At 45.4% G+C, this 18707-nt stretch overlaps 1 protein-coding gene across 9 annotated transcripts in view; it reads right to left on the bottom strand.

Moving 5' to 3' along the window:
- AOPEP (aminopeptidase O (putative)) overlaps positions 1-18707 on the bottom strand; it is a 408083-nt gene that overhangs the window by 209448 nt on the left and 179928 nt on the right. For all 9 annotated transcript variants that reach the window (XR_001369118.3, XR_012904729.1, XM_025177850.2 and 6 more), the window contains 2 exons: positions 10688-10790; positions 10463-10570 (listed from right to left, as the gene is read on the bottom strand). Coding sequence is in view for 7 of the 9 variants with exons in the window: in XM_025177850.2 (XP_025033635.2) it covers positions 10463-10570; positions 10688-10790 (211 nt within the window). In the remaining 2 variants the exon portion in view is untranslated. The remainder of the gene's footprint in view (positions 1-10462; positions 10571-10687; positions 10791-18707) is intronic.

The following is an 18707-nucleotide window of genomic DNA, read 5'->3' as shown; positions in this document are numbered from 1 at the left end:
CCTTGGCTGTAAACAGTGAACTGGAGGCAGTGGGAGCCGCGAGGCACCGTGGCTGCAGCACCAGTAAATAAACAAATCAAAGTGGCCCACTGGCAGCTCTATCAGAGTGGATCAATGGACCACTTTGAGAAACACTGTGTTAAAGGCAGGTGAAATTGGATTTTCAATATACTGTGTGAAAAATTCAAAATTAACCATAACTCTGCTTCCTTGCATTTTTATCATAGTTGCACATCAAAGATGGACCAATAGAAAATACTACTTATATGTGTCTAGAAATGTAAACCGATTGCTATCTTAAGGTATGAACTAACTCCTGTTCAATCTTTCCAGTAAATTTGGATTTGGTCCCCCATTAACTGCTGAGAAAGCACTGGAAGTGTTGCAATGGCATTGTGGCTCATTCTAGCCAACTCTCATTCCCAACCATAGACACGTATGATTGCTCAAAACATCAAACTTTCGAGGTGTAAGAAAATTTGTGGTCTGTGATTAACACTTTTTTAAAAACACATAACTTTATTATTTTAAAATAAAATAGCTTCATAGAAAGAAAAGCACATGTTCCTCAATCTTGACTAATTGCATAGCTGAGATTCAAGTATCAGAGGGGTAGCCGTGTTAGTCTGAATCTGCAAAAGCGACGAGGAGTCCTGTGGCACCTTATGGACTAACTGAAGTGTAGGAGCATAAGCTTTCGTGGGCAAAGACCCACTTCGTCAGATGCATGCATCTGACGAAGTGGGTCTTTGCCCACGAAAGCTTATGCTCCTACACTTCAGTTAGTCCATAAGGTGCCACAGGACTCCTCGTCGCTATAGCTGAGATTGAAGATTTAAAACAGTCTTAATTAATTAAACTGAAAAAATAAGTCTGATGAATCATGCATAAAAATGCTCTCTATTCACTCAGCTCAAAAATGGTTCAACAAATGTTTATCAAACTATTACAACACTTGCTTCTGGGATGAGAACAAGGCTGAAATGTTTCAGCTTGTGAGAACAGCTGGATGTGTTACAAATTCACATTTTACAGCAGAGCAATGGAGTAAGAGGGGAGACTATGAGTAGATTAGTAGCACTATTGCAATATGATCTGGCTAGGATGACGAATAGCTTAATGTGTTGGGACCTTCCAACATTTTGCAGTATTTATGCAATCCACTAACTTAAATTGATTTCATGTCAGGCTAGTAGATCTAACTGCAACAAGCTGACTTTTTCCTACCTCAATCCAGTACTTTTTCCTGTCACCAAATTAAGGGCATTTGACAGCTTTTTGCTCTCTTGCTATAATTTTCAAAAAGTTTCCAGCTGGTGTTAACATTAGAGCGCCAGTGTTCACAACTTTGGAACCCTTATATGGCCAAGTCTCTCAGTGATTGGTATTTTTTACACTGTGCCAATTATAACTTTTTCACACAAGTCTAATTGACCATCTGATATTCAAAACAGCTGAAACCAGTTGGACCCTTATCTATATTAGGACTGCAAATGTTCCCTCAAGGGGTAGAGCTGCACCCAGTGTATACAAGATTAAGAATGTTAAGTAGTACTAGCTTGTTCTTTTCCTGGGGCAGTTACTTAGCCATGGAAGAATAGCTTTTCCCAGCTTTCTTCTTTGGCTGCAGCAAGCAATCCCTCTCTCCTGCCATCCATCTCCACCCTCTGACAAACAGAGGCTAGGGACACCATTCCTTATCCATACTGGCTAACAGCCATTTATGGACTTACCCTCCATGAATTTATCTAGTTCTCTTTTAAACCCTGTTATAGTCCTAGCCTTCACAACCTCAGGCAAGGAGCTCCACAGATTGACTATGCACTGTGTGAAGAAGAACTTCCTTTTATTTGTTTTAAACCTGCTGCCCATTAGTTTCATTTGGTGGCGCCTAGCTCTTATATTCTGTATGTGTATAACTTTTCCTTATTCATTTTCTCCACACCACTCATGATTTTATATACCTCTATCATATTCCCCCTTAGTCTCTTCTTTTCCAAGCTGAAAAGTCCCAGTCTCTTTAATCTCGCCTCATATGGGGACCTATTCCAAACCCCTAATCATTTTAGTTGCCCTCCTCTGAACCTTTTCTAATGCTAGTATATCCTTTTTGAGATGAGGAGACCACATTAGTATGCAGTATTCAAGATGTGGGCGTACCATGAATTTATAAAAGGGCAATAAGATATTCTCCGTCTTATTCTCTATCCCTTTTTTAATGATTCCTAACATCCTGTTTGCTTTTTTGACCGCCGCTGCACACTGCGTGGATGTCTTCAAAGAACTATCCACAATGACGCCAAGATCTCTTTCCTGATTAGTTGTAGCTAAATTAGCCCCCATCATATTATATAGTTGGGGTTATTTTTTCCAATGTGCATTACTTTACATTTATCCACATTAAATTTCATTTGCCATTTTTTTGCCCAAACACTTAGTTTTGTGAGAACTTTTTGAAGCTCTTCACAGTCTGCTTCGGTCTTAACTACTTTGATCAGTTTAGTATCATCTGCAAACTTTTCCACCTCACTGTTTACCCCTTTTTCCACATCATTTATGAATAAGTTGAATAGGATTGGTCCTAGGACCGACCCTTGGGGAAACACTACTAGTTACTCCATTCTGAAAATTTACCATTTATTCCTCCCTGACTGTGTCTAGACTGCATCCCTTTTCCGTAAAAGGGATGCAAATTAGACATATCGCAATTGCAAACGAAGCGGGGATTTAAATCCCCCCCTCTTCATTTGCATAAACATAGCTACCGCTTTTTTCCGGCTCGGGGCTTTGCCGGAAAAAAGCGCCAGTCTAGACGGGGATCTTTCGGAAAATAAAGCCTTTTTCGAAAGATCCCTTATTCCGAGTATGGGTAAGGAAAAGATTTTATTTTCCAAAAGATCCCTGTCTAGACTGGCGCTTTTTTCCGGCAAAGCCCCGAGCCGGAAAAAAGCAGCAGCCATGTTTATGCAAATGAAGCGGGGGGATTTAAATCCCCACTTCGTTTGCCATTGCGATGTGTCTAATTTGCATCCCTTTTACGGAAAAGGGATGCAGTCTAGACACAGCCCCTTTGTTTCCCATCTTTTAATCAGTTCTCAGTCCATGAAAGAATCTTCCCTCTTATCCCATGACAACTTAATTTACATAAGAGCCTTTGGCAAGGGACCTTGTCAAAGGCTTTCTGGAAATCTAAGTACACTATATCTACTAGATCCCCCTTATCCACGTTTGTTGACCTCTTCAAAGAACTCTAATAGAATAGTAAGACATGATTTCCCTTTACAGAAACCATGTTGACTTTTGCCCAACAAATTATGTTCTTCTATGTGTCTGACAATTTTATTCTTTACTATTGTTTCAACTAATTTGCCTGGTACTGACGTTAGACTTACCTGTCTGTAATTGCTGGGATCACCTCTAGAGCCCTTTTTAAATATTAGCATTACATTAGCTATCTCCAGTCATTTGGTACAGAAGCTTATTTAAAGGACAGGTTACAAACCATAGTTAATAGTTCTACAATTTCACATCTGAGTTCTTTTAGAACTCTTGGGTAAATACCATCTGGTCCTGGTGACTTGTTACTGTTAAGCTTATCAATTAATTCCAAAACCTCCTCTAATGACGCTTCAATCTGTGATAAGTCCTCAGATTTGTCACCTACAAGGACGGGTCAGGTTTGGGAATCTCCCTAACATCCTCAGCCATAAAGACTGAAGCAAAGAATTCATTTAGTTTCTCCACAATGACTTTATCGTCTTTAAGTGCTCCTTTTGTATGTCGATCGTCCAGGGGCCTCACTAGTTCTTTAGCAGGCTTCCTGCTTCTGATGTACTTATTACCTTTTGAGTTTTTGGCTAGCTGTTCTTCAAACTCCTTTTTGGCTTTTCTAATTACATGTTTATACTTAATTTGGCAGTGTTTATGCTCCTTTCTATTTACCTCACTAGGATTTGACTTCCACTTTTAAAAAGATACCTTTTTAATCTCTGACTGCTTCTTTTACACGGGTGTTAAGCCACGGTGGCTCTTTCTTAGTTTTCTTCTATGTTTTTTAATTTGGGGTATACATTTAAGTTGGGCTTCTATTATTGTATCTTTGAAAAGTGTCCATGCAGCTTACAGGGATTTTACTTTAGTCACTCTACCTTTTAATTTCTGTTTAACTAACCTCATTTTTGCATAGTTCCCCTTTTTGAAATTAAATGCCACAGTGTTGGGCTACGGAGGTGTTCTTCCCACCACAGGAATGTTAAACGTTGTTATATTATGGTCACTATTTCCAAGAAGTCCTGTTATAGTTACCTCTTGGACTAGATCCTGCGCGCCACTCAGGACTAAATCGAGAATTGCCTCTCCCTTTGTGGGCTCCTGTACCAGCTGCTCCAAGAAGCAGTCGTTTAAGGTATCAAGAAATTTTATCTCTGCATCTCGTCCTGAGGTGACATGTACTCAGTCATTATGGGGATAGTTGAAATCCCCCACTGTTATTGAGTTCTTTATTTTGATAGCCTCTCTAATCTCCCTTAGCATTTCATAGTCACTATTACTGTCCTGGTCAGGTGGTCAATAATAGATCCCTACTGTTATATTCTTATTATATTCTTATCATTATAGCAAACCCAGCTATCTACATTTCTAATGATCGAATCTCCCATTACCAACACCTGCCTTTTCCTACTGACTGGAGTTCCCTCCCCCGGAGAGGTAACCTCAGCACGAGAGGATATCCCAACATCTGGAAGGAGGATCCCAACTATGGGAAGATTTCCATCTGATCCCATTGACTGCTCTCCTTCCCTGAGCCTTTCATCCTCCTTAACAGCGCAGGGGCTGTCTGACCAGAGGTGGGAGAATTCTACAGTGTCCCAGAAAGCCTCATCTACATACCTCTCTGCCTCCCTCAGCTCCTCCAGTTCAGCTTCCCTGGCCTCCAAAGCCTGTACGTGGCCTCTGAGGGCCAGGAGCTCCTTGTACTGAATGCAGACATATGCCACCCGCCCATAGGAATGGTAATCATACATGCTACACTGAGTGCAATAAACAGGATAGCCCCCACTCTGCTGCTGGGCTTCTGCCTGCATTCTCTCCTACAGCTACCTAGGTTATTGATAGGGTTTTTAGTTAAATCAGGAAGTTTTATTTAAAACCTTTAAATTAAACTATAAAGAATGGGAAGTGTACCATGGCCCCTTCCAAACTCCCTCTCAAAACTCCCTGTTTGCTGCTCCTGTTCGCAAAGCTTCCTGGTTGCTGACTCACTGCTTTATAAAGCTCTGGCATTCCTGATAGCCCCGCCCCCTGACTAAGGCTCGATCAATTAACAGAGGCTTCTAGATTTAAAACCTTTAGAAGTTCACAGCTTCCAGCTACAGCACACACTCCTTCAAACAAACAAACAAAACAAACAGATAAACACAAGCTCAGCACACAGCAAGTAGCCCCCAAACACATAAACACACACTATAGACAGCCACTTACCTCAAGGGTCCCATATTTGCTTCTCTTTTGCCTGGAGAACTCCCTCTCAAAACTCTCTGTTTGCTGCCCCTGGTCGCTGACTCACTGCTAATAAAGCCTCAGCCTTCCTAATAACCCCGTCCCATGACTAAGACTCAGCTAATTAACAGAGGCTTCTAGATTTCAAAGTTATAGTATGAGGCTTGGTAATTCTGGACAGAAATCGTTAGCAGTTAAGCAGAACTCTCTTACTTGAAATTATTCAGCCTAGCTTTAAAAATAATCATATTCTTTCAGAGTGGATTTTAAGGCCACTATGGCTGGTTCTCCCTGGCAGCGGGGTGGCCTAGTGGTTAGTCCCTGGGATTAGTTGGCAGTAGGGCTGCCAGATGGTTTAACCAAAAATACCGAACACGCACACACCCCCTAAAAAAAAACCATGGGGGGGGGAAATTCTGTTGAGGAAAAAAAAAGGGAGAGACCAAAGTTGTTGAGCAAAAAAATATATTTAAAAAAAAAAGCATGACCCCTTTAAGAAACACTTTTCAGGCTTTTTGGCCCTAACAGGCTGCCAGTGGCCATCGGTCATCTTGTCTCCCTGCTCCAGACAGCTCCCTGTGGAACCAGGTTTTTCACCTCCTGGCCGGGAAAAAAATCAGAATATACTGGACATTTTAGGTGACCAGTATTTTCTGAATTTTTTTTTTAAATCGGACAGGAGACGAAAATACCGGACTATCCAAATCAATACCTGACACCTGGCAACCCTAGCTGGCAGGAAAGGCGGGCAAACCACTGACATTGGTGCTCTGGGCCTAGGAACTCCAGCCCACTATGTTAGTCCAGGCCTTAAGTTCAGGGTATGGCCCCAACAGTCCAGATTTTCCCTCTCAGTGAGGGTTTTGAGCAGGTTTCCCCCATCCCTTTGTCCTAGCAGTGGCTGTCCAAGCAGGCAGGCTTTGGTGCAGGTCCTGCCAGCTGCAGTACCATGCTCCTGCATATGTGTGTGCAGCACATTTCATTAGGGTGTGCACCCAAAGAAGTTTTTTTAAATGTACTCTTTGACCCCCATTAGCCAAATCCCTGACCCTTGTTAACCACGCTCCCTGACCCCCATTAGCCACACCCCTGGAGGTAACACTCTCAGGACAAGATGGACATATGACCAGAAGTAAAAGGTGTCATGTGATCCCCCTCTAAAGACTTTTCCCACCATCCTCCTACCAACAGAGATTAGTTTGACCCCACCAAACCTCCCTCATGCAACTATCCTTATGCAACTAACCCAATGTGTGTGACATTAACTTGGGGGCGGAGAGGCTGGGGGAAGTATTCACTCTAAGAGTTTCCTCCCATGAGCAGAATGAATGTTGTGTTGTACACCAGTACTGAGTTCATGTGGCTTGTTCTCGATGCACCACTGTGGTACTCAAATTATTAATAAATATCTTATAAACCTCTACCTTTTTCCTCTGCTGCCCTGTCTCGTCCCCTTGCTCCATCAGTTCCCCTGGTGCCTGCTGCCCCCAACGTAAGAACATAAGAATGGCCAAACTGGGTTAGATCAAAGGTCCATCTAGCCCAGTAGCCTGTCTGCCGACAGTGGCCAGCACCAGGTGCCCCAGAGGGAGTGGACCAAAGACAACGATCAGGCAATTTGTCTTGTGCCATCCATCTCCAGCCTCTGACAAAGAGAGGCCAGGGACACCATTTCTATCCCTTGGCTAATAGCCTTTTATGGACCCAACCTCCATGACATTATCTAGCTTCTCTTTAAACTCTGTTATAGTCCTAGCCTTCACAGCCTCCTCTGGCAAGGAGTTCCACAGGTTGGCAATGCGCTGTGTGAAGAACTTTCACTTATTCGTTTTAAGCCTGATACCCATTCATTTCATTTGGTGTTCTCTAGTTCTTATATTATGGGAACTAATGAATAACTTTTCTTTATTTACCCTTTCCACACCACTCATGATTCTATAGACCTCTATCACATCCCCCCTCAGTCTCCTCTTTTCTAAACTGAAAATTCTCGGTCGCTTTAGCCTCTCCTTATATGGGACCTGTTCCAAACCCCTAATCATTTTAGTTGCCCTTCTCTGAACTCTTTCCATGGCCAAAGTATATTTTTTGAGGTGAGGAGACCACATCTGTACACAATACTCAAGATGTGGGTATACATAGTTTTATACATGGGCAGTAAGATAGTCCGTGTCTTATTTTCTATCCCTTTCTTAATGATTCTTAACATCCTATTTGCCTTTTTGACCGCCACTGCACACTGTGTGGACGTTTTCAGAGAACTAGCCACGATAACTCCAAGATCTCTTTCCTGATTTATCGTAGCCCAATTAGCCCCCATCATCCTCCTCTGCTGTCCTGACTCCTGCCCTTCTCACTGCCCTCAGCCTTCCTGAGACCTGCCACCATCCACCAGCCCTTCTCTCCCCCCGTATCCACTCCTCCAGTAGCCCCACTGGATCATGTAAAATACCCCTCCTCATCCCCTCTCCTAACACCTCCCTCTACACACCTGCCCTGCCTCTCTCCTCTGGTGCTGGTCCCTCCCCTGAAGATGTATGCCCTTCTGTCACCCCCAGAATGCCCTGACACCTACACCTTCCCTTAACCCTGCACCCTCCTGGTGCCTTCCCCTTCCATCACTGCCCCTGCCCCCTTTTTCCCTAATGTCCACCCCCTCACCACCCTCTGATCCCGTTCCCCTCATGCCCCTGTGCCCTCACACATGACTTGCTCTATCCCCACCTTCCTCATACCCACTCCTTCTTTCAAGCCTTCTCCCAGCACCTCTCCCTCCCTCCTCTAGCCCCCAATGCCCTTACCCTCTCCTCTCCCAGCATCACCCTGTCTCCCCTCCACTGACACCTCCCCTCCTGCCCTTTTCCTCATTGTCTGCACTTGGTCCCCTGGCATTTGTCTCTCCTGTACCCTGTCCCTTGGTGCCTTCCCCTTTCTTCTCCTGCCCTACCCTCCTCCCTACAGCACAAGCCCCTTCCTTCCTATTTTCCTCCTTCCCCTCCCCAACCTTCTGCCTTCCAGTTTATGGGGCTAGAATCTGTGGAGGTGCTCCAGCTGCTGGCCCAGGGCCAGGCGGAATGTCTCCAAGAGACACGTGAGACCATAGTAACCACAGAGCCCCAATACTCTGAGCAGGACCCGCACACGGAGGCGCTGGAAGCCACATTTATCCTCCAGGTTCAACATCCCACCTGCCCGGGAAATGTAACTCCCCAGAGCAAGCTGTGTGGAGCCGAACTGGTGATTCCTGGTTGAGTCTGATGCCTTGGGGTGGAGGAGAAGCCCTGTCTCATCCCCTGAGTGTGTTGTGGAGCTGCAACCGGACTCACTCGCGCTTTGCCAGGACCATGCACGGGACTGACTGTGTCCCAGGATCAGCATGTGACGGGGTCAGTCCCACTCCCCGCTGGCCGATTTGCTCCCCCCTCCCCGCTTTCTCCGACCCTTCACAACCAGCGTTGCTGACCCCGACACCCTCCCAGCCACCTCTGCTTCCTGCCACCCAGTTCTCCTCCTCCCCCTCCCAATCTCCCCTGGCCAACCCAGCTGCCCCCGACACCCCCCCCATCTCCTCCAACCAGCCACACTGCCCCTCCCCTCATTCCCTCGGGCTAGCTACACTGCCCTGCCTGCCAGCCCCACCCCACCCCCCATCTCCTCTTCCCCGCCACGCTGCCCCGCCCCTCCTGGCCAGCCCCGCCCCCCCTCCCAGCCGGAATTTTTTCCCTGGGTGGGCTCTGAGCAGCAGGCCCCCACCATGTGGGCAGCTCTGGAGCCCGGCGGCTAGCAGCCCAGCTCGGGGCCGAGCCCAGCGCACAAGGAGCAGCTGCTGCAGCCCTGCCAAGCCAGGCACTCCTTCCGGCACGGTGCGGCCCATCCAGTGGCGAGACCCCGGGCCCCAGAACCGAGGGGGTGGCTCTCGGGCTCAGAGCGCACGATCGGCTACTGGGACACAGGCGGGCGAGTGGCGCTGGCGAGGCAGGAAGCCTGGCCGCCCCCCTCCCCCTGTGAGTTGCTCTTCTGCCGTCGCCAGAGCTGCACTGGAGATGGTGGCTGGCAGTAGGGGTACAAAGGCCAGAGGGCCCCCACTAGTGGGGAGGGGGAGTTGCGGGGGTGTGTATGGGAGGGGGTGGCCAGCCGCAGGGGGCACACCGGTGGTGAGTAGGGGCCGCACTCACCCGAAGGCCTCCCGTGTCCTCCACTGGCTTCACAGTGTACGGCCCCGGGGCCACCGGAGCATGAGCAGCAGCGCCGTGGCGCACCAGGCTGTGGAGCATCTGACACCGCAGCTGCCAGCATCTTCTTGCGGGGCTGAGGGGACAGGCTTGCCCCATCACACCCCTCCTCCTCCAGCAGCCTCTAGCCGGCCAGTCTGCCCTGCATTAGGGTGTGCCCAGGCACACCCGGCATACCCTGTGCGCACACCTATCTGCTCCTGTCTCCTTGCTGGTCAGCAGTTGAGCCAGGGTCCTTTCTTTTATCCTATCTCCAGGCCTGGAATTGGCTTCCGGTAAAGTGGGGTAGGGCTAACTGGACAAAAAAAGCTTTGTTTAGCTCCTGCACTGCCTGGCCCTCCTCTCACTCCTCTCATTCATTTTTAGCTGTCACAATTTTTCCTGCACTTGCTGACTGCCCAGTTTAAATGCAGCACATAACTGCTGCAATGTGCTTGCAACGTTCCAAATACAAATACAAGTCCCAAATCTTCTGCATCCATTACAACAAATATTAATTCAGGTTCTGTTCCCATGCCACCTTCAATGTATTTGATATGATAAAAATAATTTCATTTAAAATCTGAATCATGTACTTGTATCTGAATAAATGGGTGCACCCAAGTCAGTCTGACTCAATGTCCTATGCCCTAGTCAAATTTTAAATTTCTGAAACCAGTGGCTTAAATAGTCAAACAAAAAATAAGTCACTTATTTTTCAACAAATTGAGAAACAAGCACCTGCAGAGTACCTGAGAAAGGATCAGTTGTCCGTGAAACTTCTGCACAAACTTTCTTAAAAATTCTAAATATGTTGTGTCTCCAATTCTCCTGGCTAGAAACCGCAGAAGGAAATAGCCCTAGAAGAAATCAGTACCAAAAGGCAAAGATGATGCTATTAATTAATGATACACAAAAATAAGTATTTACAAAATGTATTAAAATCAGTTTCAGTTAGGTCAGTATCATACAGTTACCTTCAAATAATGAACCTGCATGAAGATTTTTTCTGCATTAAGACCATGTTTGATTGTACATGTTCCAGACTCACTCAGTTCTCCTGTGTTCTCTTTGTTTGGCCTAAAAGAATTGTAAATCAATTACACTTCTGACATGAGAGTAAAGAATTAATGCATTAGAAATGTTCATAGTCCAAAATGATAATAGGGTGAGATCTTCAGACACTGCTCACTAGTGCATTAGTCTCCATTCTACTCTGAATCTGAATTTGTGCTACAGAGCTCAGCAGTTCTCGGGAGTGGAGGAGGTCTGCAGCCCATTTTTGAACTGCAAATCATTTCATGGGGTCCACCAAACAGGGCTGCTTAGAGCCTGGGGCCTCAAATTTGAAGTCCTGGTGCCCATGGAGCTGAAGCTCAGGACTCAGGCACCTCTCAGGCTGAAACCCCACACCCAGGCACCCCATGGAACTGAAGCCCTGAGCTCTGCTGTGCTGACCCCTGGCAGAGGCTGAAGCCCCAAGCCAAGCCCGCACCCCAAAGTGCTAAAGCTCCAAGACCCTGCTCTGCAGGGCAAACCCCTTAGGGCATCCCATCCCACGGGGCTCCTAAGTCCCCCTCTCGCAGCCCTGCAGGACAGAAGCTCCGCTTTGAGGCTGGAGCCTCCCTCCCCTGCCCAAACTATGGAGTTTTTCATGCATATTGAGGGTCTTTCAATGAAAAGGGCTGTGATTCCCTGAATAGTTTAGCTAATGTGAAAAGAAGTAGAAATAACAAGAAATGTATCAGGCTAATGCAATTTTGTATGTGGTTGAACAATCAGCTGAAGTTAAACTGAAAGCTGGTAGACATGACATCATATTGTATGGCATTTCATAGAGATACTACGTAGACAGCAGAGTTACATTATGAACAAAGGCAGACAAAAAGGCAGAGATATTTAAGATGGGGGTATGTGAGCAAGAAGAATATTGAACTCATTATACTCATCTGCATATTTCACTTTCCATACCTCAACACAGCTTAACAGATCACAAGATTACACCTGCAAGAATGAACAGCCTTTTTCATCTACACTGCAGAAAAGGATAAGCTTTCCATTCTTCTTTTTAGTTTACCATTTTGTTTGCATGTCTGTGAAAGAAAAGAGCCTGCCACACAGGGCCTTGGGGATTCTCAGGCAGGCAGACAGACAGTAATAGCCAGAACAAATTCAAACTATGTTAACTCTTGAGTACTGGGTAGTCAGTCTGCCAAGCCTCAACAGGCATGACAGAACCCTACACTAGTTATTAGTGCCTAGGAGTCCTATAAGTTGAATCACAGAGAAGAAAAACTAAAGATAAAGTATGCAAATGTTTCCCCTTCTCTGTAAATGGAGTCTTTCATATCACAGCCATAGTACTAAAAAGCCTCACTAATTGTTCCTCTTCAAACTTCTTTCCAACCGGTCCCACACTGAGGCACTCGGTGGCCAAGGAAGACTAGACAGCACTTCTTTAGGAGTCTATCAACATGACTGAAAAAAATTCTAGAGACTTTAAATATAGTTTTAGTACTAATGAAAGATGGCAGATAAGCAGTTCTAGAAACATAAGCCTTATTGTTTCCCCTCTACAAAATAGGGACAGCACAGTCAGTTGCAGTCCAGGCTTCCTTTTAAACACCATTAATATGTCTCTAAGGATATGTATACACAGAAACATTATTTCAAAATAACTATTGCAGTGTTTCTTAACAACCGGTGTTTCATGAACAAGTCTCAGGTGTGCCATGACCTCTTCTTTGTTTTTGTTACTTCTTTGTTTTTGTTTTTTTGTCTGACAACAATTTTTTTTTGAAGAAAATTTTCATAGGTGTTCTGCATAAAAAAATAAATTATTGTTTGGTGTTCCGTGTTCTCAAAAAGTTTAACACTGAACTAGCGTTATTTTGAAATAACTTAGTTTGCATCTACACAGCAGGCAGTTATTTTGAAATAATGTCGAAATTTCTTCAAGCTGGAAGACATCCTACTCTGAATCCTGTAACCCTCATTGTACAAAGAGTAAAGGAAGACAGAGGAAGAGTGCTCTATTTCGAAATAAGTGCTGTGTAGACCAGTGTTTCTTAAACTTTTTGAGACCATGGAACACCCAACAATAATATTTTTTTATACGGAACACCTATGAAAATTTTCTTCAAAAAAAGACAAAAACAAAGAAGTAACAAAAACAAAGAAGAGATAGTGGCACACCTACAAGTTGTTCATGGAACACCAGTGTTCCGCGAAACATAGTTTAAGAAAGAATGGTGTAGATCAGGCATGTCCAAAGTCCGGCCCGCGGGCCAATTGCGGCCCGTGTTCCGGTGTAATACGGCCCCACAGGTAATTTGGCAATATCTATCTTTTATGGCCCCCAACGAATCCATATGTATTGAGATGAATACATTGTAAAATCTCAGTTAATGTCAATTGGTCTAAATCAGTTATAAATATATTTGGACACAACATGTATACTTGGTGTTATGTTCCTGTTCATATTTTTTGAACTTAAAAGTTGACAGACAACCTTTATTACCAATAATATGTAATGTACTTTACAATGTTCCTGACATATATTTCAGCTTCCTGGATTTTTTTTTTCATCTGGCCTTCAGATATGAAAGGCAGAGTGATTTAACACCTGTTTAGATTTGTCATCCATGTGACGAAATGAAAAGTATGCCGTTTGCAATAAACTTTGCATAAAATAGTTAATTTGCATTTAATTTTAATGGTTCAAAGAATGTCAGGCAAAATGGTCGGCCCTCACACATGTTAACTTCATCAAATCTGGCCCTCTTTGAAAAAAGTTTGGACACCCCTGGTGTAGATGCTCCCAATTTCGAAATAAGCTACGCAATTGATGTAGCTCAATTTCTGTAGCTTATTTCAAGTTAAGCCCTGCTGTGTAGACACCCTTAGAGTTAAGCTGGGCTTAACTCAAAATAAGTTATGCAAATTGATTAACTGGCATTTTCTAATGAAATCCCATTTCATTAGAAAATTCCTGAGTGTTACAAGGATCAATTCTCAGTCTAGTCTTACTCAACATCTGCAAACAGCCACTAAATGAACTGGTCAGATGACCATGGACTCAAGTTGTAAATGACATACCACTCTACCCATCCTTTCCCACATACAATATCACCACGATAAACAAATGCCTGGATGAAGAGCAGTCAGCTGGGGCTGAAGCTGAGCGAGACAGAGGTGTTGGTGGTGGACAGAAGAAAGCATTCTAAAGCATTTACAGCCAAGAATTTATATGCAGTCTTCCTTTGGTTGAAGGTACACACCCAAAATTGGTCAATTCAGTCTGTAGCTTAAGGAATGACCCAGGAACTTTCACTGATGCTAAGCTCTCACATAGATGCATCACAAGTAAGGATGCAATTCTGTCACAGAAGTTATCGATTCCATGATTTCTAAGACTTATGCGATTTCTGGATAAAAGCGGGAGTGGGGCTGGATTAGGTCAGGCCCACCAGAACAGCAGATCAGCAGTCAACCCCAGGACCACCGGAACAGTGCCTCAAGGCCTGCCAGGACAGCAGATGGGGTTGAGTCTACGCTCCCTGGGGCTGGAGCAGCAGTGGTCTGCCTCTACCTTAGGAGCAGTGAGATTGGAGCAGCTGCAAGTCCTCAGAAATGTTTTATTGGTTCCTCCCTGCTTCCCACTTCCAGGCTTTTAGTAAAAGCAAGGAACTGGCCCCAGGCTTCCATGAATATTTGTTTACTGCCCAGGATCTGTCCCTGACTTTTACTAAAAATATCCAGAATATTACCCTTAAACATGAGTAACGCTTTATCTTCTTTGGCGAGGACAGTGGTTCTCAACCAGGGATACATGTACCTCTGGGGGCATGCAGAGATCTTCCAGACTGAATACATCAACTCCTCAAGATATGTGCCTAGTTTTACAATAGGCTACATAAAAAGCACTAGCAAAGTCAGTACAAACTAAATTTTTATGAAGATAATGACCTCTTCATACAGCTCTATATACTATACACTGAAATAGCAGCTCACAGAGGATAGCCAAACAGAAGGCATTTGCCTGGAAGTTTGCCTGAGGGGCGTTCCAACAGAGATTTTGCCTTTCAGACTTCTGGGAGTAGAAAATATATGTGAAGGATGACAATATGGATAGTGACTGTTCAACTGTTGTGACCTGCAAAGGATGTGCCATGTTTGTCTTTCTCCCAGAGAACAGAAGTGACTTCGTCTATACAAAGTATAAGCAGGTCTCCATATTGGAAGAGAAGGTTAAAGGACAGGCGCCCAAGTATCTCCTCTGCATTGCATAAGGGTATGTCTATACAGCAAAGTTATTTCAAAATAACAGCCATTGTTTCTAAATAACTTTACTGGAGGGCGGGATGGTCCGTGGCCCACAGGTGGTCATCGACCCTGGGGGACAGGGCCCTAATCAGGGCACAGAGGAGGAGGAGGAGGAGGAGGGCCAGGAGCTCGGAGGTAGTGTGCCGCACAGCTAGGACCCCCAAGCTATTCCAGCGAGCCTGTCGCCAGTGTCGTCCAAGGCTGGGGAGGCAACAACATGTGAGTGCCATAATTGTCCCCTTATGTGGGGGAAGGAAGGGAGGAATACCAGGGACTGCATGCGTGTGCCTTGCTGACCACGGATCACACAGCAACCTGTGCATGTGCCATGTCACCCCTGGGCACATGGCCCCAGCTGGCTGCCACACAGGGGCCTTGGCCTGTTACCCACATGCATGTATGTATGAAGGCACATGACGTGCTCCTGACCCCGGGATGGGACACAGCTTCCTCCACAAGCCCCCTCTACACAGAGGCAGGGGACATCTCCCTCCCCACACACACACAGACCCACACCACATACAGCACAGGGGCATGGGTGCACTCCCGGGCCAGATCCCACTCCAAGGGATAGCAGGACATCCCGAACATGGCTTCTGTGCTAGCACATTGGCACTGATGGTGCAGAGACCTGTCATCCTCGCCTTGCAGAGGGGGGGCTGGACTTCAGCCACTGTGTCTCCAGAGATAACTGGCCAATTCTTTTGTTTGTCCACAGCCGCACCAGCTGCTAGAGCAGGGCGCACCACCCCATCCAGGACATCCTCCTGCATCCAGGCACTCTGCAGCCTAAACTGTGCGCAAGAGAACTACCAGCAGCAGCACCTGGGGATACTGCGAGGCTTGCACCGCACCCTCGATCACTGGGTGCACAAAGACGTGCAGCTCCGCCAGGAGAGCTGGGGGGGGGGGCTGCTTGTCCAGGGCTGTGCCATCTGCGACCACCTGCAGACCCTGGTACAGAGATTGCTGCCTCTTGCCTCTCCAGGCCCTGCTGCCTTCCCAGCTACCACTCCTCCTCCCACTCCTGCTCCCTCTCCCGCTTCTTCCTCCCCACTCTCTGTCTCCTCCCCCTCCTCTCCCCGGGGATGCCGAGGCCCCTGCACCCACAGTACTGGGAGACAGCTGGGCCGGCAAGACCCTGAGCTTCTCCTCTCCCTTCTTCCCCTTGCCTCCCCCTTCCACCACCTCCCTACAATTCCAAAGTATTGAAGTAGGAATAAGATCCTCCGGAAAAGGGCGCTTTTTCCGGAGGATCGGGGCCAGTGTAGACGCTCTTTTCCGGCTTTTCTAAAAGCCGGAAAAAAGCGGCGGACATTTTTATTTAAATGCCGCGGGGGATATTTAAATCCCCCGCGGATTTCCCTATTACGATCTCTGAAATTAACATGCCCCTTCCGGAAAAGGGGCCAGTGTAGACGTAGCCACTGTGTGTAGACATGTTATTTCAAAATAAGATATTTCAAAATAACTATTTTAAAATTAGATATTTCAAAATAACGCTGTAGTGTAGACATACCCTTAGAGAAAATGAAGACTTTATGGATATGGATAGAAGTCAGAGTTTGGTACTATAGGCACAGCACGCTGAAGAATAAGAGAGGACAGAGCAAGGAAGAAAATTGACAGAGCACGGATCACTTGCTGGAGGATTCTCTGCATCTTGGGGTCTTCAAACCATCATTTGAGGACTTCAATATCTGAGATATAGCTGAGAGGATTATTCCAGGAGTGGGTGGGTGAGATTCTGTGGCCTGCATTGTGCAGGGGGGTCAGACTAGATGATCATAATCATCCTTTCTGACCTTAAAGTCTATGAGTCTATGAGAAAATTGGCAGCATGTCACCTCCAGACTCAGAAAAAGGAAAACTCATGTATTCCCCATGTAGATTGAGGTAAGAAACCATTTTCAGGCTCTCTGCACAGGTACGACGGCAGAGATTGGTTTGGAAGAGTTATCTGAGGAAAGGGATCAGGAGGAGACCTCATCGACCAGGAGGAGTGGAATGCAGTGTTCTAGGGGTGATGATTCCACAACCACCACTCCCAAGAGAAGGAGATGAGTGGTGGTGGTCAGTGACTGAGTGCTTTTCCCTATGAGCACCAATGATACTGCCAAGAATGACCTTGAACCAAGTGACTGAGGACTCACGGCTCTGGGAAGAAAGATTAAGGAGTTTGACTCGCTTAAGGCCATTTATGCATCTCTGGCCCCTGACTATGTGTTGAGTCTGAACAGTTTTAATACCCAAGGGCTGATGGTGAATTGGGTAGTCAGTGAGGTGGAGAAGGATGTGAACACTAGCACATGGGGCAATCTCTGCCAAGATCTGAGCCCTCTTTCACACTTCTGTTAGGGCTTGACATTAATCTGGCAGGGATCTCTCATTGAGGAAAGCCTCTGAATGGCAAGTCCTATTGCCACCTCCTTATGTTGGTAGTCGGTAATTGGCTTGGATTGCCGGGTGAAATGTGGGGGGCAACCCCCTCATACAGGTGGTGGGGTGAACAGCACCGAGATATTTCTGCTCCTCTGGATCAGTGTAGTTTTCCCTGGCAAGGGTAGCCTCCTCCAGGTACGGGTTCCTCCCCCGATAAGGGACAGCTTTCCCCTGAGCAGGGTTATATCTTTTTAATTATGGAGGAAAGGAATTTTTATCTTAATTCTGGATTGGCACTGGACCAGGTAAACAATGCCCCTGCTGTTGGTTTTGATGCCTCTACTGACACTGTAAAATATATTAGGGGGTTATTCTGGGTGGCAATAGATTAGGAGTTTAATTTGGGTCACTGGACCTATGAATATAATATTTTTAGGTGAGTGGATACCTCATGAGACTAGAATGGATGACTGTTCTATTAGACTGAATATGGGAGTTAGGTGAGGACCAAGTGAATGATTGATCATTTTTACCTTTAGTTTTTACCAATAGCACTTTTGATAATTTAATAGATCATTTTAATTCAAGTTTTAAGTATTTAGACACCTTGAAGGACCCAAACATACAGAGGGAGGAGAACTGATTATGTTTTTGATCCCAAACATACAGAGAGAGGAGAACTGATTAATTTATCCTCCTGGAGGCTATATACAAACATTTTAGCAAAAAGATTGATGTCTACGGCTAAGATTTGTAATAAACCAAAAGGTTTTATTTCGGCTCTGGGTTGTGAGGAAAATATAGCAATTTTAGATAATTTAATTAAAGGGGCTAAACAAAATGGACAGGAGTTAGCTATTGTTTGTGTAGATTTGGCCAAAGCATTTGACTCAATAGGGCATGGACATATTATGGAAGGCCTTAAAAGGTTTGGGATTAAGGAGAGATTTAAAGATATTGTTAGTGATCTTTTATAGTAATTGTACCACCAGGCTGTGGGTAGGTGACAAGTGCACAGAGTCCATTAACATAAGGAATGAGGTCAAGCAAGGAAACCTCTTGTCTCTAATATTATTTAATATAGTCACTGATCCTTTGCTGGTTAAGGAGAGTGAGGGCTTGGGGTACAGTGTTCCAGGGAATATGTTCAAGGAATTATGGCCTTGGCTTTTGCTGATGATGTGACTATTTTAAGTGGGACATACCAAGGGATGATTAGGAATCTTGAGATTACAGACTGTTTCTGCAGGAATACCAGCTTGAAGGTAAATGTTAGGAAAACAAAGGGAT

This window comes from Pelodiscus sinensis, chromosome 6, assembly GCF_049634645.1.
Source record: "Pelodiscus sinensis isolate JC-2024 chromosome 6, ASM4963464v1, whole genome shotgun sequence".
Classification (NCBI taxonomy): Eukaryota; Metazoa; Chordata; order Testudines; family Trionychidae; genus Pelodiscus; species Pelodiscus sinensis.
This window is presented reverse-complemented; position numbering and strand designations above follow the sequence as displayed.